This window comes from Acipenser ruthenus, chromosome 4 (assembly GCF_902713425.1).
Source record: "Acipenser ruthenus chromosome 4, fAciRut3.2 maternal haplotype, whole genome shotgun sequence".
Lineage (NCBI taxonomy): Eukaryota > Metazoa > Chordata > Actinopteri > Acipenseriformes > Acipenseridae > Acipenser > Acipenser ruthenus.
This window is the reverse complement of record NC_081192.1, coordinates 43,191,570-43,217,749: the sequence shown is the minus strand read 5'-3', so window position 1 is coordinate 43,217,749 and position 26,180 is coordinate 43,191,570. Positions and strand designations below refer to the sequence as shown.

At 42.2% G+C, this 26,180-nt stretch overlaps 1 protein-coding gene across 1 annotated transcript in view; it reads right to left on the bottom strand.

Moving 5' to 3' along the window:
- The window catches only part of dpys (dihydropyrimidinase), a 50,948-nt gene that overhangs the window by 14,866 nt on the left and 9,902 nt on the right, over positions 1–26,180 (bottom strand). Inside the window, exons 4-6 of the mRNA XM_033999136.3 lie at positions 5,250–5,439; positions 4,057–4,213; positions 172–313 (exon numbers count right to left, since the gene is read on the bottom strand). Of these exons, the coding sequence (XP_033855027.3) occupies positions 172–313; positions 4,057–4,213; positions 5,250–5,439 (489 nt within the window). The remainder of the gene's footprint in view (positions 1–171; positions 314–4,056; positions 4,214–5,249; positions 5,440–26,180) is intronic.

The window sequence follows — 26,180 nt, the reverse complement described above, 5'->3', positions numbered from 1 at the left end:
GTATGTAAAAAATAATGTGATATCTTGTAACAATTGTAAGTCGCCCTGGATAAGGGTGTCTGCTAAGAAATAAATAATAATATTACTCTGCAGTATAGGTGATAGACAATACACCAGTATATTTCTCTTTTTAAGACAATCTATACCCTTTCTCCTGTGACAGTTACTTACCACTCCTTTCTCCCATATAACAGACATCCGGTCTTCCACTCCGTTCACTCCATTAGGGATTTTGGTGAAGTCATCCTTTCCCAGAGCTTTCTGGCAGGTACTGAAGGTGCAGTTGTCAGTTCCAGTCACACTGAGATCATCACTGAAATAAGCAACAATAAGACATACTGGTACCTAGACACATTTTTATTCTCTAAAATTCATATTTTTAAAGAATATTGTAAATAGTGAAATTGTACATTTGTTTTAGGTTTGCCGGGACATAGCAAAGTAAACTACTTCCTGGGTCAAGTTAAAAGGACATTAGGAGGACAGTGTAAACTAGAATGTTTTTTCTTTTTTTTTTTGTGAACACAACCAAAGCAGCCCGGTGGCATAATCTGGGAATGGCATATCAAAATATCAACATGAAAAGTTTGTGGACATGAAAAAGATATGTGAAAAAGATCTGTATCTGGACACCACTTGTAATTGACTTGACCAAGAGAAAAACAGAATATAGTCGAGCACAATGTATGAAGCCAGTATCTTGAAGAGTTTGGTCTTTTCAAGCTCCCCACACAAGGATGTTTAATAAGTGATGTTTACAATAAACTTATTATTGGTGGTGCCCTCTGTGACTAGTCATCTCCCAGACCCATTTATTCAGCTATAAAGAGTGTCCTATTCTTTATCACTTAATTTAATCTCTAAACACTGATATACACCAGATTATGGTAAAATCATTTTTCATATCTCATGAGAGCTATAATACATAACTGAAAAATCATGCAATATGTATGTCTGTGAGTGTGTGGGGGTTTTTTTGAGAAAAAAGGGGATTCATGTACATAAAAAGTGGCAATACACTATTCATTTGGGTCAACACATCCTGTTTGTATTTTATTTGAACTTTACATCAACCAGCATGTCCACGAACACGTAAACGTCTGGAAAATGTTATGTGGCCTAAATGGCAACACAGAAAGCAGCATTAGCCAGCATTAGCCAGTCGTCTAAAGCCAAGATAAATCAGAAAGCACACAACCTGTATCCATTGTTACAGTTTGTTATTGATTGTCTGAGTGTACAGTTACAGATGTATTTCTGTGACAGAAATACAGTGATTCTTGGTGATAAATCTCCCTCCCAACCTGTGAGGGCGCTAAGTAGCGAGGACAGAGTACCTTGGATGGGTTGGCCCGACAGTTCTTTCCCAGGGTTCAAGGGAAGTCAGCCAGCTAGAAAGGGGGCGGAACTCCGGTACATTAACTCATCGACCCGGAAGGGAAACAATGTGGCAGTCACGGATTGGAGGGGCGGCTGCACTCGTTTATCAAGGGGCCATGTGTGACGGGCATAAGAGGACGGAGACACGCAATCTGTTCCTTCGCTTTGGTTACGAGAAAACACGGAAGGACCTGTGCAATATTGTGACAACGTATCGTGAGCGTTTGATTTGTTTTGTCTCCAATTGTTGCTTGTTGTTTTAGTAGACGGCTAACACGTTCCGGAGCTGTCGCCAAGGTCCAGCACAAAACCCAGAACAACACTGCACTATTGTCACGCAATAAACTGTATCACCCACCACAAGCACTACAGCACGCACCCAGGACTGGTGACCGTGTTTGTACATTGTGGGAAGGATACCTGTGTTTATTATTTAGGACTGCAAACCCGTTATTATTTATGCCGTGCACTACACATTGTTATGTATTGCCGGGGACAATTATTTGGTCACCAGACCTGGATTGTTAAGAAAATAAAATACTTTTCCAACTGGATTACAAATCTCTGTCTGTTAATTACACACCGCATCACTCCTGCACCTGTACACTGCAAACCACTTTGTCACAATTTCATATAATCTTTTTTTAGAAAATATCTTCAATTACAATGTGGAGCTATTGACAGCTGCATAATGGCAAAAGCTGATCGAGACAGCAGTAATCAAAATATTAATAACTAGGAAAAGGAACACTATATTATGTATTGTAGAAATACAATTTTGCGTGCAGATAGTGATCATCCAAAACATTTGATAAAAAATATACCATATGGTCAATTTGTACGGCTAAAAAAGAATATGTAGTGATACGTCTGACTTTCAAATGAAAGCTAAAGACATGCAGGCTCGCTTTGGACCTAGGGGTTGTAATAAGAACTTAATTGATACCTCTTTTAATAGAACTGAAATGAAAAGACATAGTGAGCTTAAGCCCGGAACAGACAGGAGCGGTGCGGCACCACTGTGCATTTTTACTCTGCGATACCGCTAGTCCACACCCAGGCACACATGAGTGGTATGCACTACGCGACTGACTTTTCTTACAATATTGTAGAAAAATTGAATGGTACAGCACAGTAGTTGTCAGTACCACACTGTAGGGTATGTGTAGAATGTTAGGGAGGAAACATAATTAAAAGAAAAAAACTACATGAACATAATTTTGATATTTTATTTAACATCATACAGTCAAAAAAAGTACATTTTAATATATGCTCCTAAGCCATTATCTGTGTCTACTTGGTTTCAGGTCACAAACTCCCCCACTGACAAAGAATGCTTTTAAAAGAGCCGTAAACTAAATACTGGAGAAATGGTTTATCTCCACCATCAGCGGAGTCTTTTGGCATCAGCAGTGTCTTGCAGAGCGCTGCAAGCCAGACAGTTCTGGGTGCTTTGACACCTCGGACAGAAAACAGTCCATCTCATAAATCCAGCCAACAGGGGAGAAACAGCGGACCAATTGAGAACAATGGGCCGTCTCGGAACGAGAACAGCCAATGGGAAACACCCCACGTGGACTCAGTCACCGCCCAAAATAGACAAACTATCCAATCACAGGGGTAAAGAGAAAATTATAACAGCTTGAGCGCGACACTCAAACAGGGCCCACGACACGAAATCCAAGACTTTTGACACACAAACACGTCTCTGAACTTTGACAATCTGAAGACCCAGCCTGCGACCGGCTTGAACAGAGATACCATTTTCAGAAACTCTGATATGAGATAACTGCTCTAATGTTTGCCTTGGTGTGGGAGTCAGCTGCGTAAGATCTGTAAAATCCTAAAAGTAGTTGTAATCAAATCTCTAACTTAGCCCCGATTGATCACCGGAGAAAGAGTTGGATGAACATCTGAAATCAACATAAATTGAAATATATTAAATTTTTTTTTTTTTTTGCAGTGGAATACCCCAGACATAAATGGACGAAGAGTGCACATATTGGTGGAGGAATTGCTGTTTCAGTGGAATACCTAAATAGTTAACGACTTGTTTTTGCAAAGACATTTCTTTCGTACCCTAAAGTAGATTTAAACGCGAGGAAGGTAGACCCCGGAACCTGGACCTGTCCTTGCCAGCAGGAGAGCCTTCAAGCGCCTGTATTATTGAAGACACGGATCAGCTGGAGGAGGCAGCGAACGTCCGTTAAGTATTCAATGAATAGTGTTTTAATCCTCTTATAAACTCGAGAATAAGCAGACCTTAAAGTAAAATTAACGTTTTGCTTTAAGTAGTATGTAAAAAAAGTATTATTGCTTTCATGCTTTGAGTTAATGAACACTATAGTAATTGTTTGTATGTGATTTATACAAATTGATGTGGGTTTTACAAGACAATTATCATTCTGCATTTAAGGCTAGAACCCAAATTTAGCTGTCCTGATAATAGAGCATTCTTGATACGTTGTCTGGACGCAGAGAGCGTCTTTATCTCGAAAGAGTGAGAATTGCTTTCTGAACCAAAACATATATGTGACACTGATTTAACGATGCTTTGATTATCAAATATTAACGAAAGTAATATTTGATAATATATATATATATATATAAACTGTAAAGATGTGAGAATTCCCTATTAGTTATTAGCTCTTATAGAGGATCTCTACAGACACTAACTTGGCAAGTAGGTCCATGAGGTATCCTGGTGTGGAGGGGTCTGGCCTCAGTGGTGGTCCCATGACGAACTTTGCTGCATGAGCCCAGTCTTTATTCCAGTAATTAGTGCCATCTGTTCCAAGGCCTGCAGCAATGGGCTCACCAAATACAACCTTACCTGCAAAAACATCACAACATCAGTATCTGGGACATCTTTAAAAGGACATCCTTTTCCCTTAATCAACTGTTAGGTATTTACTAATATATTTAATAGACCTATTAGTTCCATTACTGTGGAGGCTGTGTGGTCCAGTGGTTAAAGAAAAGGGCTTGTAACCAGGAGGTCCCCAGTTCAAATCCCACCTCAGCCACTGACTCATTGTGTGACCCTGAACAAGTCACTTAACCTCCTTGTGCTCCGTCTTTTGGGTGAGACGTAATTGTAAGTGACTCTGCAGCTGATGCATAGTTCACACACCCTAGTCTCTGTAAGTCGCCTTGGATAAAGGCGTCTGCTAAATAAACAAATAATAATTACTGCTGCTGTTCTGTCCTTTGACTAGTAACATTTAATTTGTTAACTATCTGCAATTAATGATGCCCTGAACTGGGTTAATTTTTCATTTCATATTGCCAGTACCATGAGATGCATTAACATAACACTACAAACCTTTTATTATCAAAAACTGGAGCACAAAACCACACAAAATATATGAAAGCATATTAAAGACCTAATTTATAAATTAGCTTTTAAATAATGTTACCGTATTTGGAAGAAATGTTTTTGGTATTTAATCAATTTGGTGGTGTTCATTCAATTGTTGGCAAAACACTGGCAAATTGCCATCAGAAAAGATGATCCTTCACTACTTAATTCAAAACTTAATTTAATTTAATTATTCACAGTTGTGTGTTGTTGGAAGTAAAAATCACAGCTAACAATATTACATTTCAGATTAACAATGATGCACTAGTTTAGGGGCCATATGAACCCACAGTAAATTGGTTGACCCCAAAGATGTGTGGCATAATGGCTTGTATATCTATTGCTTTCAACTAGTAATTCAGTTTGAAATTAATTAATTCATTCATTAATTATTATAAACAGCAGTTGCTTTTGGTCATTCTTTTTTTTTTCATCTGCGGTTCACTTTGAGCTGCTAAACAAAATGAAACACCATATGCTCTTCAAAAGAAGCATCCAGAATGTGTACCTTCTCTACGTGAATTAGCAACTACTTTAGCTGCAGACTTGCTCATCACATGAACCACGTAGAGCGGACAGTTGACAGAATGTGCTATGGTAATGGCTCGCTGGGTAGCTTCTGCCTCTACTTCTTCAGGGCGACACAGCTCATGTCCTTCTGGTCCAGTGATCCCCATAGCCAGCATTTTCTTGGCACCCTAAACAAATGTTTGCAAAAGATTAAACTTGTATTTTCCTTTGTCACAATGCTGTCTTATTAACAGCATGAAAGGCTAGTGAGCATCACACCCACAATGTCCTTTATACTGATATAATGTGTTTATGGTGCCACCTGCTGCTGACTACAAATACAGCAGGCCTCATATTGAGATATTTGAATTTCACATTTAACACTGTGAAGATTTATTTTCTCATTGTAAAGTATCTTGTTTATAAGAGTGACCCAGGGAGGCACCTGGTATAACACTGCAACATAGAAAAGCCTTTACTTAAAACAAATGTATAAACATACATTAAAACATTTTACAGCATAAAAAATAAATAAATAAATAACTGTACTTTGGTATTATAAAACAATTTTCCAGCCACAACTGAAACAGCCTGATCCAGTCAAGTGTGGTCCCGCAGATGTTCATATCCTGCTCCACCCTGTGCAATAAAAGACCGTTGCCTATTGTGTCAAAGGCTGCTGAGAGGTCTCACAGGATTAAAATGGCTGAACCCCATTTATCTAGCACGCTAAGTAACTCAACAACACACAAGGTAGCTGTCTCAGTACTATGGAAGGCTCGGAATTCAGACTGATTAGAGGACAAATGTTCTTGCAGCTGCTGAGCAGCATGTTTTTCAATGAGTTTGCCTAAAAACGAGTTGGCCTATGAGTTGGGCAGTCAACAGATTGATTATAGTCTAGACTAAGCATATTATTATTATTAGTTTATTTAGCAGACGCCTTTATCCAAGGCGACTTACAGAAACTAGGGTGTGTGAACTATGCATCAGCTGCAGAGTCACTTACAACTATGTCTCACCCGAAAGACGGAGCACAAGGAGGTTAAGTGACTTGCTCAGGGTCACACAATGAGTCAGTGGCTGAGGTGGGATTTGAACCAGGGACCTCCTGGTTACAAGCCCTTTTCTTTAACCACTGGACCACACAGCCTCCTATCCATTATCCATGAACTGGGAGGCTCATTTATCATTAGGCATACTTTCATCATACTTTCATTTGATCATTATACTATAAAATAACTAGAGATTGTTTTTAATTTGCTAGCTTTAATTCTTTTAAAAATGTAATTCCGAGACAAGTTTCAAATGGAGTGCCACCACTGAGATTCCCCGCTATTTGATTAAAATTCAGTAAGGGTAGCATGACAGTATTACCCTTATAAACAACTGTGCTATGTGACTTTTTAGCTTAGTAAATAGTCAGAGGCAATTCAGCTCTGTTTTGATTCATGGATCAGATAAAGCATTCTGCCTCAGTGTAACATTCTCTTCTCTGTTCAATAACTGTGTGCATGTGTAGCTGAGTTGGGGCGAGAGAGCTCTTCAGCCTGAAAGGTTGTTCGATCCTTGCTCTCCTTTGAGCATAGATGTTAGTAGATTGCAGAGGGACACACATAGGGATTCACAGGCTAGGCTGTGAAATATATACATGCATCCTTCTTTTCCTGCATATTAACGCACATTGTGAGGGCTTTGCCACCTCAAGCTGGGTGTGACGTTGAAGGTTAAGCAATTGTCTTGCGAATAGAGTATGGTACATTGTGGCTTGTATAGTACTATTAAGTGCTATTTAGTATGAAAATTAGAGCATTTATTATGAATTGTAAAAAAAAAGGCCTTGTTTGATAGCAGATATTTAATTAAAAAGTCACATGTTGTTTTGAACTAAGCAACAGATACAGTATGTGAAATATACTCATTTATAATAAACATTTAAAGGTACAAAATCATTTAACTTATGAAAATGTGTTCTTTGAATGAAACTGTACATGACGCAACAACACATATGTTATCAAGCAGTAGCCTGGTATTTGCAATGCACCACATTTCTGGAAATTAAATGTCTCTAATGTTACTGTAAAGTGTGTTGTTTACGTCAGTACTCACACCCGTAAGTAAATTACATTATAAATTGCAGCTTTTTTTTGTCATTTTTTTTTTTCAATTATCTGCAAGTCTTCCTTTAGTACATTAAAAAATATATTTTGTTGTCGACTTTAATCCACATTAATGGACATTTATACAAAGATTAAAAAGAAGACTAGTGAAAAAAAAAATACCAAACTCATAAATGACAGTTCAGATAGCACAATCTATTCATAAATCAATGTTTCAAGGATTTTAGATATCAGTCTTTTTTAATTTAGTTTCAAAATATTACTGTTATTGATCCAAGCACAGAAAAAAGAAATACATAAATAAAATAACATGAACAGTTTAGTCAAAAGTCCTTTTATTGTATGATGCAGTGAGATTCCAAAATGTTATTATTTTTGTATTCATTAAATATTTACTGCCCAAACAACCTCTTTGAGTAAAGCGATATAATCAAATTGTGAAATGTGCTTTGAGCAAATGCATAGATTTTAAAGATGCTGCTAAATCAGCGATTTTACATTTGTTCTTTGCTTGTTTGATATTTTCCATTTCGCAATTTGAGCAAAATAATTCATAATAAATGCTCTAATTTTCATACTAAACAGCACTTAATAGTACTGTACATGCCAATATGCACCATACTCTATTCACAAGACAATTGCTTAACCTTCAACATCACATTATATTTAGCACAGGCGATTTAAAATGTATATTTGTATATAGGAACTTCACGTGCAGAGTAAAGTATTTGTATATGAGCACGAGGATGTGTGTGTGGAATAGTGGCTGACAGGGAGGCAGTTAATTTTCCCTACAAAAACATGTGGGAATGTGGCTGGAGCCGTGAATTGAATACATGATTACATTAATAATTAAGGCTCCAGCCACAGGTGTAAAAACAGTGATCACAGGTGACACAAGGTCAGTGTTTTCAGGGAGAGCGCGTGAGGAGAACGGAACGGAATGGGAAATAAATAAAACAATTGCTACTCGTGCTGGAACTACCAGCAACGATACTTGTTTTGGGGTTTATTGTTAGTGTTTTGTTTGTCTGTTTATTTTGGCCATCCCGCATTTTGTTTTGTGAAGTGTTTTGCTTTGTTTAACTATTTACTTTATTTGTTTATTAAAACACGCAGCAGCGCATTTAATCACAGCACTGTTGTCTATCTATTTCCTGGCCTGACGTCACCACAAAGTCATTTTGCCACACACACAAGTAAACAGCCGCGAGTGGGCTAACCAAGAAGGCACCCACGTAAAAGAGAGAGAGAATAGGGAGATAACACGCACCCGCTGACAACAGGCAGTAGCGGGATAATCAAGTCAGCACCCAAGTAAAAGAGAGAGAGTAGCATGCTCTCGCACATTCTAACACAGACTCACAGTTAACATTTATGCATCTTACTGTACATAAAAATACATTGAAGATACTGAACTGGCAAAAAAGTCAGAAATATGAAAAGGTATGAAAAAAGCAAATAATTAATATATTAATGATAAAATAGTAAAAGCGTTTCCCTTTCAATTCGAAGATGACCGCTAATGATACTTCTGGGATATGCCTGCTTGTCAGGTATTCGCTGAGCATTTTATATCAAAGCTGCCGATAGGCCCCTCCGCGGAGTGACGTCCTCGGTCCCGCCTTACCGAGGTAATAAATAGTCACTGCGCGGAGACGTCAGTCTCTTTTGCCTTTCACAGATAAGTAGGTAAAATGGTGAGTATTACTCTGTGACAGGATGGACCGAGGTTTGAGACTCAGAGACAGTGTAAAGTAAAGTTTTTAATTCACAAAAATCCAAAATAAACAGGCACAAGGGCCAAACAAAAAGGTTTTAAACATAAAATAAACACAAAACAAAAAGCAAAACTTACAAAATAAAGCTTCCAGGCTGGGCGTTGCCTTCACTGGTCAAAAAAAACACAGCACACACAAACACACTTCTTCTCTTCTAGAACTCTCCTTCAACTCTCTCCCCAGCCAGGGCCTCTCCCCTTGCTTTTATTCCCTGTGGCTGGAGCCCAATTAATCAATAATTGCTAATTAGTCAATTAGGGCTCCAGCCACATTCTCACATGTTTTCCTGGCAGGGAGGAATTTTAACCCCCTCCCTGCCAGTCCCAACCATGATCATAAAGACGGGGCAGTCCCCCGTCACATATCCCCCCCCTTGTGCGAAGCACAACATGGCCTAAATGGCCACCTCCCCCCTCAGTCTCAGTCCCGGAAGAGGGGGAAGCACAGTGTCCATGGGGGTGGCCATGGTGGGACGTTCGGCACCACCCAATTCTTCGTGGCCAGCAGCTCCCTCTTCCGGGGCTCCGGCCACACACCATCTTGCCGCGAAAGTGCCGCTGGGGGAGCTGGTCTCCTGACCTCCCTCCCCCTCTTCATGGCCAGCAACTCCCCTCCTTGGGGCTCCGGCCATAGTGTAGCGACCCCAGGCGATGCAGGATCCCTGGCAACCCCAGGCGACGGCAGCAGCAGCGGACCCTCGGGAGGCGACGGCAGCAGCAGCGGACCCTCGGGAGGCGACGGCAGCAGCAGCGGACCCTCGGGAGGCGACGGCAGCAGCAGCGGACCCTCGGGAGGCGGAGACGGGAACGGCGGCCCGGCTCCCTCTGGTGGCGGAGACGGGAACGGCGGCCCGGCTCCCTCTGGTGGCGGAGACGGGAACGGCGGCCCGGCTCCCTCTGCTGGCGGAGACGGGAACGGCGGCCCGGCTCCCTCTGCTGGCGGAGACGGGAACGGCGGCCCGGCTCCCTCTGCTGGCGGAGACGGGAACGGCGGCCCGGCTCCCTCTGCTGGCGGAGACGGGAACGGCGGCCCGGCTCCCTCTGCTGGCGGAGACGGGAACGGCGGCCCGGCTCCCTCTGCTGGCGGGAACGGCGGCCCCTCTCCCTCTAGTGGCGGAGGCGGGAACAACAGCTCGTCTCCCTCTGCTGGCGGAGGCGGAAACAACAGCAACTCGTCTCCCTCTGCTGGCGAAGGCGGGAACAGCAACTCGTCTCCCTCTGCTGGCGGAGGCGGGAACAGCAACTCGTCTCCCTCTGCTGGCGGAGGCGGGAACAGCAACTCGTCTCCCTCTGCTGGCGGAGGCGGGAACAGCAACTCGTCTCCCTCTGCTGGCGGAGGCGGGAACAGCAACTCGTCTCCCTCTGCTGGCGGAGGCGGGAACAGCAACTCGTCTCCCTCTGCTGGCGGAGGCGGAAACAGCAGCTCGTCTCCCTCTGCTGGCGGAGGCGGAAACAGCAGCTCGTCTCCCTCTGCTGGCGGAGGCGGGAACAGCAGCTCGTCTCCCTCTGCTGGCGGAGGCGGGAACAACAGCTCGTCTCCCTCTGCTGGCGGAGGCGGGAACGGCAACTCGTCTCCCTCTGCTGGCGGAGGCGGGAACAGCAGCAACTCGTCTCCCTCTGCTGGCGGAGGAGGGAGAGACAGCTCCGACTGTTCTTCCCCTGCAGGTCCCTTCAGCCCTGGGCCTGTGGGCTTCCCCTTCTCAGGCCGTGGACGCACCGACTCCTCCCGCTCGGGCCGTGGACGCACCGACTCCTCCCGCTCGGGCCGTGGACGCACCGACTCCTCCCGCTCGGGCCGTGGACGCACCGACTCCTCCCGCTCGGGCCGTGGACGTTCGGGCTCCTCCCTCTCGGGCTGTGGACGTTCGGGCTCCTCCCTCTCGGGCTGTGGACGTTCGGGCTCCTCCCTCTCGGGCTGTGGACGTTCGGGCTCCCCCTCTCTGGGCGACGGCTCCCCCTCCCTGGGCGACGGCAGCGGCCCCCATTCTGGCTCTCGGGACGGCAGCTCCTCCCCTTCTGGCTCTCGGGACGGCGGCTCCTCCCCTTCTGGCTCTCGGGACGACGGCTCTCCCCTCTCTGGCTCTCGGGACGGCAGCTCCTCCCCTTCTGGCTCTCGGGACGGCAGCTCCTCCCCTTCTGGCTCTCGGGACGGCGGCTCCTCCCCTTCTGGCTCTCGGGACGGCGGCTCACCCCTCTCTGGCTCTCGGGACGACAACTCACCCCTCTCTGGCTCTCGGGACGACGGCTCCTCCCCTTCTGGCTCTCGGGACGACGGCTCCTCCCCTTCTGGCTCTCGGGACGACGGCTCCTCCCCTTCTGGCTCTCGGGACAGCGGCTCCTCCCCTTCTGGCTCTCGGGACAGCGGCTCCTCCCCTTCTGGCTCTCGGGACGACAGCTCACCCCTCTCTGGCTCTCGGGACGACAGCTCACCCCTCTCTGGCTCTTGGGACAACAGCTCCACCTTCTTTATTGGAATAATTGGGGCATCTCCCATATCTATCGCCAGGTAATTAACGACCATCAGGGCCAGCTCTGCGAAGGACGCTGGGTGATGCTGTTCCTCCCACTTTTCCCACCTCCCCCCATCTCGACGCCACAGCGTGTTGATAACTATGGGGAGGTCGTGGAAGAGGTCCGCCTCAGGGTGCATCAACCAGTCCCATATTTCCTGGGATGGTGGTGAAGGTGGTGATGTTGGAAGGAGTGGGGTGGCTGCCAAGGACGGGGTTTGCAGCTGCTCCTGGTCCGGGTTGTGGGGGCATCCTGCCCAGTTGCGGCCATCCACCTCACAGCACCCACACCAGTCAGCTGGTGGCCCATCTGGACAGGACCTCCACCGATGATCCACCTTCCCGCACCAGGAGCACCAGGGAAAAAGGCTGGCTGGGTCCTCCAGCTGGGGTGGCTGTTGTTGCAGCAGCCTACATTTCTTCAGCTGCTGCATCTCCTGCCTTTGCCGCTGTCTGCTCTTCCTCCCCATTTTCAAAAAAAAAAAACTCCCAAAATTCAAGAAAAAAAATAAAAAAAATACTGCTCTGAGTCTCCAGGTGGCGCTCTCCCGTTTCTGACACCAAATGTGACAGGATGGACCGAGGTTTGAGACTCAGAGACAGTGTAAAGTAAAGTTTTTAATTCACAAAAATCCAAAATAAACAGGCACAAGGGCCAAACAAAAAGGTTTTAAACATAAAATAAACACAAAACAAAAAGCAAAACTTACAAAATAAAGCTTCCAGGCTGGGCGTTGCCTTCACTGGTCAAAAAAAACACAGCACACACAAACACACTTCTTCTCTTCTAGAACTCTCCTTCAACTCTCTCCCCAGCCAGGGCCTCTCCCCTTGCTTTTATTCCCTGTGGCTGGAGCCCAATTAATCAATAATTGCTAATTAGTCAATTAGGGCTCCAGCCACATTCTCACATGTTTTCCTGGCAGGGAGGAATTTTAACCCCCTCCCTGCCAGTCCCAACCATGATCATAAAGACGGGGCAGTCCCCCGTCACATACTCTAATCCTTTTTCCAGTTGTGATTGACTCTTTAGAGTTCCTTCTTCGAGTTTTTGTGAGTTCCCTTGCAATTAATTGCTGGAAGTAGGCTTGCCACTTCCCAGGAATCAGAAACTCGGCAACTGAAGGCTGAGCTGAACTGAACATTACGCTAACTGTGTTTCATTTAAAAAAAATCTTTCTTCAACAGCCTACATCGCTCTGCAATTGTAGTCTGCTTTCTAACCTCTGCATCTTGCTGCATGTTCCTTTCTATAATTTTCCTCTGCTTTTTGCAGCTGTAAAAAAAAAAAAAAAGAGAAGCGAGTAGACGGCCCTCCAGCGAGTCCAGCCTTGCTATGCAGCCGCTGTTGACTCAAGGGCTCTGGGCGACCTCAAAATAAAAAATAAAACACTCCAGCTTGCTGTCGAGTGTCTCTGTACTACTGCCTTGCAGTTTAAAACTAAAATAAATAAACGACAACCGCGCATTTCCTCCATTAGGCCTTAGCCTTATTGTTGAGCAAACCACGCGCATTACCACTCACCCATAAAATGGTGTGTTCGTGTGTAAAAAAAAAAAAAAACAGGTGTGTTTTCTTTTCTTTTTCTGTCTGTTCTTCTCCCTTCTTCTCCCTTCTCCAAGCGACTGCAAGCAGACTGGTGCTTTGCCTTCGGTACTTGGTGTTTGGTGCTTTGGTGCCTCCGTGTCTAGGCCTCTACACCCACGGTACCCTTGGGTCCTCGGTGCCTCAGAGCCTCGGTGCCTCTGTGCTTTGGTGCCCTCGGTGCACTCAAGCATTGATGCTTCGGTGCCTCGCCGCCCTTGGTGTTCAAGCGCTTGCTTACATCGGTGGCTTCGTGCCTTGGTGCTCCATAGCCTCTGTGCTTCAGCATCCTCGGTGCCTCGAGAGCTACACGCCTCAGTGATTCGACGCCGCAAGGCTTTTTGAGCCTGTGCAGCAGCGCCTTTGGTGCCATGCTGCCCCACAGCCTCGGTACCTCAGCGCTTCGACGCCCTCGTGCCTCGAGGACTCCACGCTTCGGCGCTCTCAAGGCTTTCAGCTCTGCGCATTGCGCCCTCAGTACCCCTACGCTCCATAGCTTTGGTGCCTCGATGCTTCGACACCCTCGGCACCTCGAGGACTGTACACCTCAGTGCTTCAAGGTCTTTCTAGCCTTGCGCTCCAGTACCCTCAAGACCCTCGGGTCCCTGGTGCTCCACAGCCTCTGTACCTCGGTGCTTTGACATCCTCGGTGCCTCGAGGACTCGAGGACTTGCCGCTTCACCCAGCACACTCGATTCCCTCTGGATTTTTCGGTGCCTCGTGATACACGACTGACATGTCAAATTTCCACTTGTGCACATCCTGCAGGCGGAAATTGCCCCGGGAAATTGCCCCCGCAGGACAAACACACCCAGTTGTCCTGTTCTTTTTGCGCCGGGTCCAAAGAAAGCACCCTGCAAAAAAGAATGGCACTGTTCTCAGACAAGAACCTTGCAGCCAGCCTAGGAGAACTGTCGTCGGTCTTGGGATCCCAGGCCTCTCCTCCCCTCCCTCTGAGCCCTACGCAAAGTATTTCTTGTGCGCAGGTTCCACAGCCCCCCCCCCTGCAATGGTCCCTCAAGGTGCAGGAAGAGATCCAAAAACATGGACCAGGCGAGGGATATTGCAGAGCTAAAGGGTCAAATGGCCCAGATACTCAACCACTTAAGCAGGCAGCACGTCCCCCCTGCGCCTGCCCCAGCTCTACCAGTGTCTGCCCCAGAGCATACCCCAGCCTCGCCAGTGGTTGCTGCATAGGTTCATTAGCAGGACGTGGTGGCGAACACAGGAGGCCTCTTAACGACCTACCTTGTTGGAATGCTGCGCTGCGTGACCCTCACCGAGCCGCTAGCTTCAGAGTTACGCACGGTCTCGAGCACTTTGGTGGAGCTCTGGCTGTCTCAAGCGAGGGTCCCAGATGCGGACAAGTCTGCATTACTAGATGCGCCTATCTCCCCTGGCCACACCTTTGGACCAGCGGTAGAGGAGATCTTGCAATGATCTCACAGAGAGTGAGAGGCATCCCGGCAGGTGGCTGCGATGCTCCCCTCCCATGCCTCGGCACAGGGAAGGGGGGGGGGGCGATGGCGTCCGGCAATTACCATGGTAACCCGGACTATCCTGATCCCTACGGCACCATGGGGCAACATGAGGTACCGTCTCCAGGCCTCCGCGGCAAGGAGCCAGCAACAAAGATGGGGAATGCTGGACGTGGGGTCCCAGCACACCAGCACCCAGGGATATAGTTCCAGCGGAACTGCCCCAGCAGCCCCAGCACGGGCCCTGAAGACTTGTGGCCCCAGATCCCTGTGGTACACCACTGGTTACCTCGCTCCATTTTGAGGTTTTTCCTCTAATCAGTACTTTCTGTTTTCTACCCTGAAGAGGAATTTGACTACATTTTTCAAAAAGCAAAGGAACTTGCAGGCATTCCTCTTGAAATGTCTCGTCTAGCAGGAAGGCAAACAAAACCGGCGAACTATCCAAAAGCAAATCCAAAAACGTACTAGAGACTTTCTATTTTCCTGCCATTTGTCGATAGCCTCCTGAATGAATTATCTGAGAGATTCAGCGAACATGTCAGAACGGTTTGCATGATCCAGTACCTCATTCCAAAGTACGTGACTGTGCATGGATTCCAGAAGTTGAGTACTACCATGCAAATGTATGATGACATTCCTGGTACACCAGACGACCTAAAGAACGAGTGCGATAGGTGGCTAGCACAATGGAACAGGTGCCCCGTGGATGAAAGACCGAACAATGTGATGAAAGCACTTACAGCAGCTGACTCAATGTTCTATCCGAACATCCACTGTCTATTAAAGATTACTGCAACAATACCAGTCACAACAGCATCAGCTGAAAGATCTTTTAGGTGTTTACGCAGACTCAAGTCCTATTTGCGGTCAACAATGGGACAGGATCGACTTTCAGGCCTTGCCATGCTGAACCTTTCAGCAACTGTCCGCAAGCTGAAGACATCCTAGATGAACTAACGAAGAAGAATCGCTGCCTAGATTTCTGAGTAAGTGATTTCATATATTATTATTATTATTATGATAATGATAACGATAATACTAGTAAAAATAATCTCATATTATTTTTGTTGTTATTTTTATTATACAGTAGTGGTCATTATTATCATTATCATTATATTAATGATAATGATATTATTATTATTTTCCTCTGTAATTTCGTATAACATGCACGGCTGTAAAACAGTACCGGTATTTATTTTTATTTCAATTTTCCGGATGGACTTGCCCAGCCCCCCACAACATTTCCTGCTAGTTGCGCCACTGACGAGGGGTTTAGAGAGCTTTAATGTGTATTTTTTTTTTTTATGTGACACCATTTATTCAACGTTTCAAATTATTGCCATTTGAAAAGTGCGTGCATTAAGTTGTTTGATAAGCAAGGTTATAAAAGGTTATGAGAAAAGGGGTGAGACTTTGTCTTTTTCCATGGAAATTGCCCCAATGTCGACTCAGAACCAGACTTTAGGCAGCCAATCAGATTTTAGTTGACATGCTGCACAATAGTTGGCTGGATATATATATATATATATATATATATATATATATATATATATATATATATATATTTTTTTTTTTTTTTTTTTTTTTTTTTTTAAATACAAAATTTAAAAAAGGGTAACAAAAAATTACCTTGGGAACAATTACAATTACAGTGAAAATGTAGGACAGTTACCTTGAAGCTGTGTTTGCAGTTAAGTAACAGAACCTAACAATGATTAATTAAGGTGTAAGTAAGGTATTGGGTGGGAAATATTTAACTGATCTGCTGTGCAAATAAATGAAACCTTTAAAAAGACAATTTAGTGAATTATTACTAAAAGAGCAGAAAGAGACTAACAGTAAAGGCTTATTTAAATAAAACAAGACTTTGGAACTAATTACTATGAATTTTGTGAGTTCAGTTTCCAGTAATTTATTACCTTTTTTGGTTATAAAGTACCATAATTTTGTATTAAACAAAGTATCCTAAATAAATCTACAACCCTCTTGTCATGGCAGCTTAAAAAACAGAAAAATAGTTACATATTATGGCTTATATAAATATTTTTATAAGACACATTTAATGGGCATATGACCATTTTCTGGAGGGAAAATATTTGTCTAATTTTATTTTTAGTATGACTGAATATCTTGTTTGTGATTAAGTTGTTTACTAGCGCTGGGGTGATGCCTAATTTTTCACCATCGATGTATCATTTTCCAAAAAAGCTGATGCATCAATTCATCGGCGTTACGAAAGGGTACAAAAAATACAGCAGTAATGCATGTGGAGCTGTGGATTAAGGTTCAAAGGTTCAAAGTAAAGGTTTAAAAACTATTACACTGAAAAATTACATCAGTTTGTGCATAAACTAACTATATATATATATATATATATATATATATATATATATATATATATATATATATATATATTTCATAATTCTTACTTTATCCATGTTGATTTGTGCCAGTTGAGGGTCAAAGCAAAGCCCACTGATTTATTAAAAAAAAGTTGTTTAAATCCAGTCGGTTTAACAACCAATCCAGAGAACAACATAACTAATTTACAAAAAGTAAACACTGTCCACCGCAGTTCAATACATTGTCCACGGCTCATATTTTACTTGGACACTTTCTTTCAAAAAGGCATTTGGTAGCCTGGTGCATGATTTGTAACCAGTTTTCAAAACGCAGCTCCCTCAACAATATTTACAGGCCTTACAATCAGGCCGGATTAAAGGACATGGGAGCCCTACACTAACCACATTTTGGCGGCCCTATGCATATTATGGTGAATGGTGTTATTGGCATATTGGTTAATCTGGCTCTGCGTTGGGGACAGAGTGTGAGCGGAGCGGAGCGAGACAATTGTATATAGACCAGGGGAGTGGAGCGGGGTAGTTGCTGGAGCGGAGAGCAGAGCGGACATTTCCAGCCCGCTCTTTCAGGTGGTGCACCAGCATTGAGAAGAACTGAGCCCAGTTTTATTTCTCTTAAACATATGTTCGGCCATGGAGTTTGCACAGAAAATTTAAAAAAAGAAGAAGGTGAAAAATACAGATGCAGTCACTGTACAGTATTTTCCAGTTTCAAACCAAAATTAGACACGTTAATGTTTTGCAGATTTGAGAATTGCATTTAAAGCTTTTATATTCAATGTGATTGGCGTTGCACTTTAAAATTCATTATGGAGGGAAACATTATATATTATATATTCTCCCGATTGTGGAGCTGCCATATAAAAATGTTAAAAACGTCATCATGTGTCCATCTGTCTGCAGTTATTACATAGCCTATATTGTTCTTATACAGTTCAATGGTTAAACAAGGTTTATATTTTCTGCACTCTTAAAGATAGTTCATACACTACAGGGTGGTCCATCAGCCCTGTTGAGACTCAATCATGTGTTCGTGGGTTGCTTTGAGCTCCCTATGAGATATTCGGATATGAACAAGCCCAGTATAAAGCTAATTTGATGCGAATCATATGCAAACTTTGAAATATGTGAGTGCACCGTACACGACATCGTAGGAACCTGTTAAAAACCTGTTCATTGCAAGATGATATTTCCTAACTTTTACTTTATTTTCAAGGTACTCATTTTTTCATTACCAATCAATAATAATGAGAAAGCGTCTTTGAACTGAATTAGATAACTCATCTGAGCACTTTATGCTTTTTTCTTTTGCTGATCACAGCTGGGCATGAGGCTTGTTAAACTGTGTATGCCTTTATTGCCTTGTACCATATGACAGAAACCACATGCGAGTGATAATAATTAAATCTCACTGTTAATGATAATTTTAATTAACATTCAAACACATGTGGGAACATAGAACAAAATGATGCAATATGGATCACAGGCAAAAAAAGCTTCAGTCCCAGGCAGTAAAATACAAAAGCATTAGCAAGTGCATACTATAACATTCACTGGGGTTAATGGGTCAGTGGTTTTGTTAGTTTACCAGAAAGTCCAGCAGCTAATATATACAATATCAGCAAAATTATCTATCTATCTATCTATCTATCTATATATTCTACTACTGGATTCCTTCTACGGACCAGTAGTAGAATAGAACAAAGCATTGTAGTTTAACAAAAAAAGAGAACAACTTTTCTGTCCTTTACTTCTTTTTTTTTGGGGGGGGGGGGGGGGGGTTGTAGCAAGAGAAACAAACACTATATACTTAAACCATTCTTGCCAGTTGCAGACATCCATATTTGAATTTCCTTCAGCCTCTCGCATTGTACACGTTTACCTTTACCCGCCTTTTATTCTAAAATTCCAACCCCAAAATGAAAAAGGAAAGTTTCTAAAATTTAAAGAGGCATACTGAGCACATTTGAGACAGGATTTTAAGTTGGCCCAAAAACTGAAATAAATTAATACGTAAATTGTGCCTGATTCATACATTTTATCGTGCAGACTGATGTCTCTGACATAGTAGGACTAGGGACGGATCTCTCCCAGCAGGTAGAGGGTGTGGAGCATTTGGTATTGTACATTAGCAGGAAGCTGCGTGAGAGACTCAGAGACCAGGTATGCTGTAATTGAGAAAGAAATACCTAGCCATTATAAAAGAACAACATTAACCAAAAGCAAGCTTATGTGCACCTCTCTCCCTGTGTGTGAGCCTGTCCGCCAGCATGCAGTTTTTGTCAGATGTCCCAAACAAACGGCGACCTTGTGGGGGCCCCAGTTCTGCTGGAGGCCCTACGCTATAGCGTAATTTATGCAGTAACCATACTTTATGCAGTAGCATTTTTCTGATACCTTTGCTACAGTTTATATGAGTGAACACGTACATAATTACCGGTATTCGTTTTTTGTTTTTTTTTAAGCACGTACATTATTAGTATCTTTTATAAAGCTCCAGCCGACAATAAAGTTTGTTTGTGTTTAACAGTTTTTTCCCCACTTTGAATTCATTTGTTTTATTTCCTTGTTTGTTCACCTGCTAAATGTCTGTAATAATAATGTTTTTAAACAATCTATTAAATAATGACGGTTTAATCAAATCAAGGCATAATATTTGTGTGTTTTTTTTCAAATAAATACATTTCAAGACCTGCTCCTGGGGAGCTCCTACACATTGATTTAAATAATCCTCATCATTATTTTCTGAACCCAGTCACATATAAATGTTCCTAATATGCTTCTTTTTTCAGCTACTGAGATTCATTATCCTTAGGGAAATGTCATACAGTGTGATATGGATAACTATAATAATATGTAATAATGCACACAGTGACATGCATATTACACCGTGTAACAAATTTTTATTTTTTTTTGGTTCCTGGGTAGTAAGTGTTATTTCCTAATTGCTTATGCCTCAAAAGTATAGAAAATGGCTATTATTCCCCACAAACTTTGCTTTTGTGACCTGGACAGTGATATTTTGAAATTTACCTATTTTCCAGAACATTCCAGATAGATTCAGTGCTGAGTAAACTTGGAGTAACTTCTAGAACTTTCTAGAACTTTCCAGTAATATAAATAGTAGTATAAAGGGGCCTTAAGCCCACCAGTTCAGTTTAGTTCCAGCTGCCTAAGTGGATACATATCTGCATTTTTCTGAGATGGCATCAAGGTCATAGGAGACTTCAAAATGGTGGCATTCCTGATGGGTCTCCAAGGCGGTTTTACCAAGTTTCCCTGCTATCTTTGCCTTTGGGACAGTAGCGACACCAAGGCGCACTACCACAGGCGGGACTGGCCACAGCGGACCGAGTTCTCTGTGGGGAGGAACAACGTCAAGTGGGAGCCACTGGTGGACCCCCGGAAGGTGCTGATGCCACCACTGCACATCAAATTGGGCCTTATGAAACAATTTGTCAGAGCTCTAGATAAGGAGTCGGCAGCCTTCAAGTACCTTCAAGACTTCTTCCCTAAGCTGTCTGAGGCAAAGGTCAAAGCTGGTGTCTTCGTCGGACCACAGATAAAGAAGATCCTGGAGTGCAATGAATTCCCCAAGAAGCTCACTAGTAAGGAGAAAGTGGCTTGGAACAGCTTTGTCACAGTGATTCGGGGCTTCCTGGGCAATCACAAGGCCGAAAACTATGTGGAGCTGGTTGAGACTCTGGTGAAGAACTACGGCACAATGGGCTGTAGGATGTCCCTCAAAGTCCATATCCTTGATGCTGATCTTGATAAATTCAAGGAGAACATGGGAGCGTACTCGGAGGAGCAAGGCGAGCGCTTCCACCAGGATATACTGGACTTTGAACGCCACTACCAAGGACAGTATAACGAGAACATGATGGGAGACTACATTTGGGGGCTGATTCGTGAAAGTGATTTACAGTATAATCGTAAATCTCGAAAAACTACTCACTTCTAAATCTTTTGTAGTCATTTTTGTATTACTTTAGTATAAATACATGTTAATTTGGATTCATATGTTGTTTTTTTCTGACTTTATGTGAACGAAAAGACCGTTTTCTCATTGGAAATAGGTAAATTTCAAAATATCACTGTCCTGGTCACAAAAGCAAAGTTTGTGGGGAATAATAGCCATGTTCTATACTTTTGAGGCATAAGCAATTAGGAAATAACACTTACTACCCAGGAACAAAAATTGTGTTACATAGTGTTATCATATAATCTGACATTCCCATTGCAATCATGTACTACAGTCATCTGTATTTAAATAATAATCTTCATCAACACTGTTTCAAAATGTCCCTTGTATGAACAAGACAGGGTCTCCCCTAATAATGAATAAATCAATGAAAGATAAACAATAAAATACATATTTATGCAGTCAATGACATGCACACGTCATGCATGCACAGGTATTTCACGTCAAAGACCATAAAACGCGGAGAGGTCAAGTGGGGGTGTAGGGAGAGATGAGGGTCTGGAGGTAGCTCGGTGCAATCTTTGATAAATAAAGGACATTATTTAAAATGATATTGCTCTGGTTTAAACTAAACTACAACTAAATATTTTACAGCCTACAAAGAGTGTGTTGGTATCGGTGGAATTATTTTTTCACTTTTCTTTGAAGTTTTAATTTATAAGACAAAAATACGTACGTTATGTCAAATTGATGTTTTCGCTTTGTTACAGTTATTGTTATTGTTAATACTAATCGTTTGATGGGGGTCTTATGAAGTTTCCATCGGCTGTATTACGATAAGCTACGATGTGATCATGTGATTGGGGTGTTCAGATGAATGCGCTTGCCTTCGGCACTATAATGATGGCGTCTATTAAAAGCTGCGCATGCATGACTGCACGACTCGAGGATCCAGGTTGCAGAGATACACTGTTCTATATGACTGAGGTTTGTATCGCCTCATGTAGATACACGCAAAGCCCACAATGCAAATCGTATTGGACAGTGGAGTATAAATACCCACAGTACAGAACAACATGGATACAATTTCAATGTATGAAGTTTATTTTTTATACCAAAAGTAAAATTAAATAATGTTAAATCTGCTTTCACCCACGCTAAAAATGAACACATAATAGGTAGGTAATTGTTACTTTATCAAAATTCTTACTACAAAAAAAACATACAAAAAAAACAAAACAAAACACAGGAGCAAATAGCTAGCTATTGATGATTTGCACATACGTCACCAAATCACGTGACCTAAGTGTGGTCGGCCATTTTGGACATCAAAAAGTTTTGGACGTCCTATTGACAACCTGCGAAGACATAGAACTTTTTTTTTAAAACACTTTTTTTTTTGCAACTCATGCAGTCCGAAAAACCATACTTGACATTGTCCGATGAAGTCAGTCATCTCAAAGGTGAACATTGAGATAGATACATCGAGAAAATTCTGCTCGCCGGGCTTCAAAATGATGTGTATTTGCTGCCAGCTGGTCTCTTCTCTGAGGTTGTCAAGTGTGACAGTACATCCCTGCATGATTTCACACCTCACAATATATATCACTATGTAATAAACAACATCTCCCCGTACACCGGCCAAGATCTCAAGGCATACAAAAGCCTTGATGCATACCTATATTTCGTATCAGGATGGGTGACATGTTTGCATCAGTGGCTAATACCAGGGGGACGTGTCTGTCATCTTATCATGGCTAAGGTAATCGTGTCTCAATTTCACTTGATAAACTAGCAATGACAGTGACAGCACTAATATAGCCAAAGGAAATATAAGACCAGAATTACAAAGAAGAAATCAGAGGTTTTTGTTGTTGTAGTTTTGTTATGTTTTTAAATTATACGAATTATAGGGTGACATTGTTGTGTAAGAATCCCGCCTTTCTGAGGGTGTGCGCTTTATTTAAAATACAAATGAAAATAATATTGCTAACTGATAGGGTTGCCACCTGGCCCCACAATCCCGGGACACTGAGACAGAACCGGATTTTAAAAAGACTACTTAACTGAGAGAAAAGAACGTGTTAATTAGCTCCTATACCTTCGATCAAATTAATGATGGTGCTTAATTACCATGCACGGCAAACAATTGTATAATTATAATAATGAGTACAATATATTACTTTTCATGTATTTCATTATTAATTATAATAATAATAATTTATTTATTTATTTGCAGACACTAATACGTCAAAGTTGCTTACTTTCTGTTTGTTAATAATAAATTGCTAAAACATACAATTAATCTCCCAATCAGTAACATTGCCCAGCTGTTCGGAGGCAGTATGTTGAACTGATTAGAATGACTTGTTTGTTGCGCACAGTAATTCAGCAATAGGATTCATTTTAGAAAAGATGTAGGGCTAATTAACACGTTAATTTATTAAAATTTAGCAGCAAGTTTAAAATCCCGTTCTGTCTCAAAGTGTCCCGGGATTGTGCCCGAATGGTAGGGGAAACACCGTAGTATAACTGCATTATATATATAAGACAAACTTGATTGCAAAGTGTACAGTATTTTATATACATAATAAACGCTAGAAATGTCGACTCAACAACAACCATCTTTCTCGTCTCTCAGCATCTTTTGGTATGCGGTAAAATGATAGATTCAGCTTTTGGACTTGTCTATTGCTGCATCCAACAGCACAACACGCTACAACCATCTTCTATTTTAGTTTTTTAAAACACTAGCAAGCAGGCTGTCAATATGCTGTCTGAAGGTTTTTGACGTCCAAAATGGCCGACAAGCACGCTAGTAGGTGCAAATCTTCAATAACGTTACCATGATCCAAGTAACGTTTTGTTTTATCATTACGAATAATAGACGAAATACAATTGTGAGGTACATTAATTTATCTATCTGTTTTCTTTTTTATAATAGATTATCACTACGTTGCATACTTATCCTGTTTAACTAATGTCACTGTTTAATAAAACAAACCCAGCGTGTTTTTTTTTTTTTTTTAATTCTTGGTTGATAGCCTTTATTCTGTTATTACTCCTTAGTTAATTTCTTCAAAATTTCATTGCATGAAAACACAGGGTGGGAGCATACATATTTATGAACAGACCAGTTATTATAAAGGTCTGATTACACTGGGGGCGGTATAGGAAAACGGTAAGCGGTAAACCGTGTGGTTTTTCATATTACACTGGGACGGGAAACCTCGCGGTATATGTAAATGTATTATCACATGTTAATTTTAAAAAAAAATTAATGTGGATGTGAAGAAATAAAGGTTAAATATACAGTGCCTTGAAAAAGTATTTGCCCCCTGTCTGATTTTCTGCATTTTTGCATATTTTTGACACTGAATGTTAGCAGATCTTCAACCAAAACCTAATATTAGATAAAAGGGACCCTGAGTGAACAAATAACACAAACATTTGATACATATTTCATTTATTTATTAAAGAAAGTTATGCAACACCCAATGCCCCCGTGTGAAAAAGTAATCGCCCCCTTAGACTCAATAACTGGTTACGCCCCCTTTAGCAGCAATAACTGCAACCAAACGCTTCCTGTAGTTATTGATTAGTCTCTCACAGCACCGTGGAGGAATTTTGGCCCACTCCTCCATGCAGAACTGCTTCAACTCAGTGACATTTGTTGGTTTTCAAGCATGAACTGCTCATTTCAGGTCCTGCCACAACATCTCAATGGGGTTTAGGTCTGGCCTTTGACTAGGCCATTCCAAAACTTTAAATTTCTTGTTCTTCAACCATTCTGATGTAGACTTGCTTGTGTGTTTCGGATCATTGTCTTGCTGCATGACCCAGCTGCGCTTCAGCTTCAGCTCACGGATGGATGGCCTGACATTCTCTTGTAGAATTCTCTGATACAGAGCAGAATTCATGGTTCCTTCAATGATGGCAAGGCGTCCAGGTCCTGATGCAGCAAAGCATCCCCAAACCATGACACTACCACCACCATGCTTGACCGTATGAGGTTCTTACTGTGGAATGCAGTGTTTGGTTTTCACCAGACATAACAGGGCCCATGTCAGCCAAGAAGTTCCACTTTTGACTCATCTGTCCATAGAACATTGTTCCAGAACTCTTGAGGATCATCCAGGTGCTTTTTGGCAAACTTGAGATGAGCATTCATGTTCTTCTTAGTGAGCAATGGTTTCCGCCTTGCTACTCTGCCATGAATCCCATTTTTGCCCAGTGTCTTTCTGATGGTGGAGTCATGATCACTGACCTTAGCCGACCTTAGCCAATATGGCTCTGACTGTGGTTCGGTGGAGCCCCAGAGCCTTAGAAATGGCTTTGTAAACTTTCCAGACTGATAGGCGTCAACAAATTTCTTTTGTTCGTGGCATGATGTGCCTCTAGAACCTGTGTGCTGACAACTTCACTCTGATGGTAAGTTAGTCAGATTTATATTGGGCAGGGCTGGCCCAAATCAGGCCTGGTTGTTAACCAAAGTACTCAAACAGCTGACCCTAATTATCCCATTAATTGGGTTGAGTTAACTAGGGGGGGCAACAACTTTTTGACACCTGAAGATTGCATGTTTGATTACCTTGCACACCAAACAAATGAAAGAAGCACCAAACTTTGGTGTCATTTTTTCTCTCAGACTCCCTCTATATACTACTACAACCCACAAAAAAATCTGACCAAATACAATGTGAAAAATGTGCAAGAATGCAGAAAATCAGACAGAGGGCAAATACTTTTTCACGGCACTGTATTTATGTATGCTATATTTGTGTATGTGTTATATACACATTGCATTATATTATAATGACATTATAATATTACATAAAATGTGGCACATGTTACTTTTTTTTTTTTTAATCGTTGTTTTTATAGGTGTGTAGGATTTGAAGACAGATAAGAGGATAATTTCATACCACTTAATTCGCACTTTCAACAAGGAATTGCATTAGTTCCATTACTTAGTTGAGCACAAGGTGGTTTCAATAAATACTTTCTGATTTAAATAGGCCTACTAGGTCATAGTTTGGGATGAGTCTATTTAAAACAGTAGGTAGGTGTTTATTTTTAAAATTATTTTTATATATAATTATTAGTCGAATAAACCACTACCGAATAAATCCATTTTGCTACCTATTTCCAGGCAGGTAGCAAGTCTT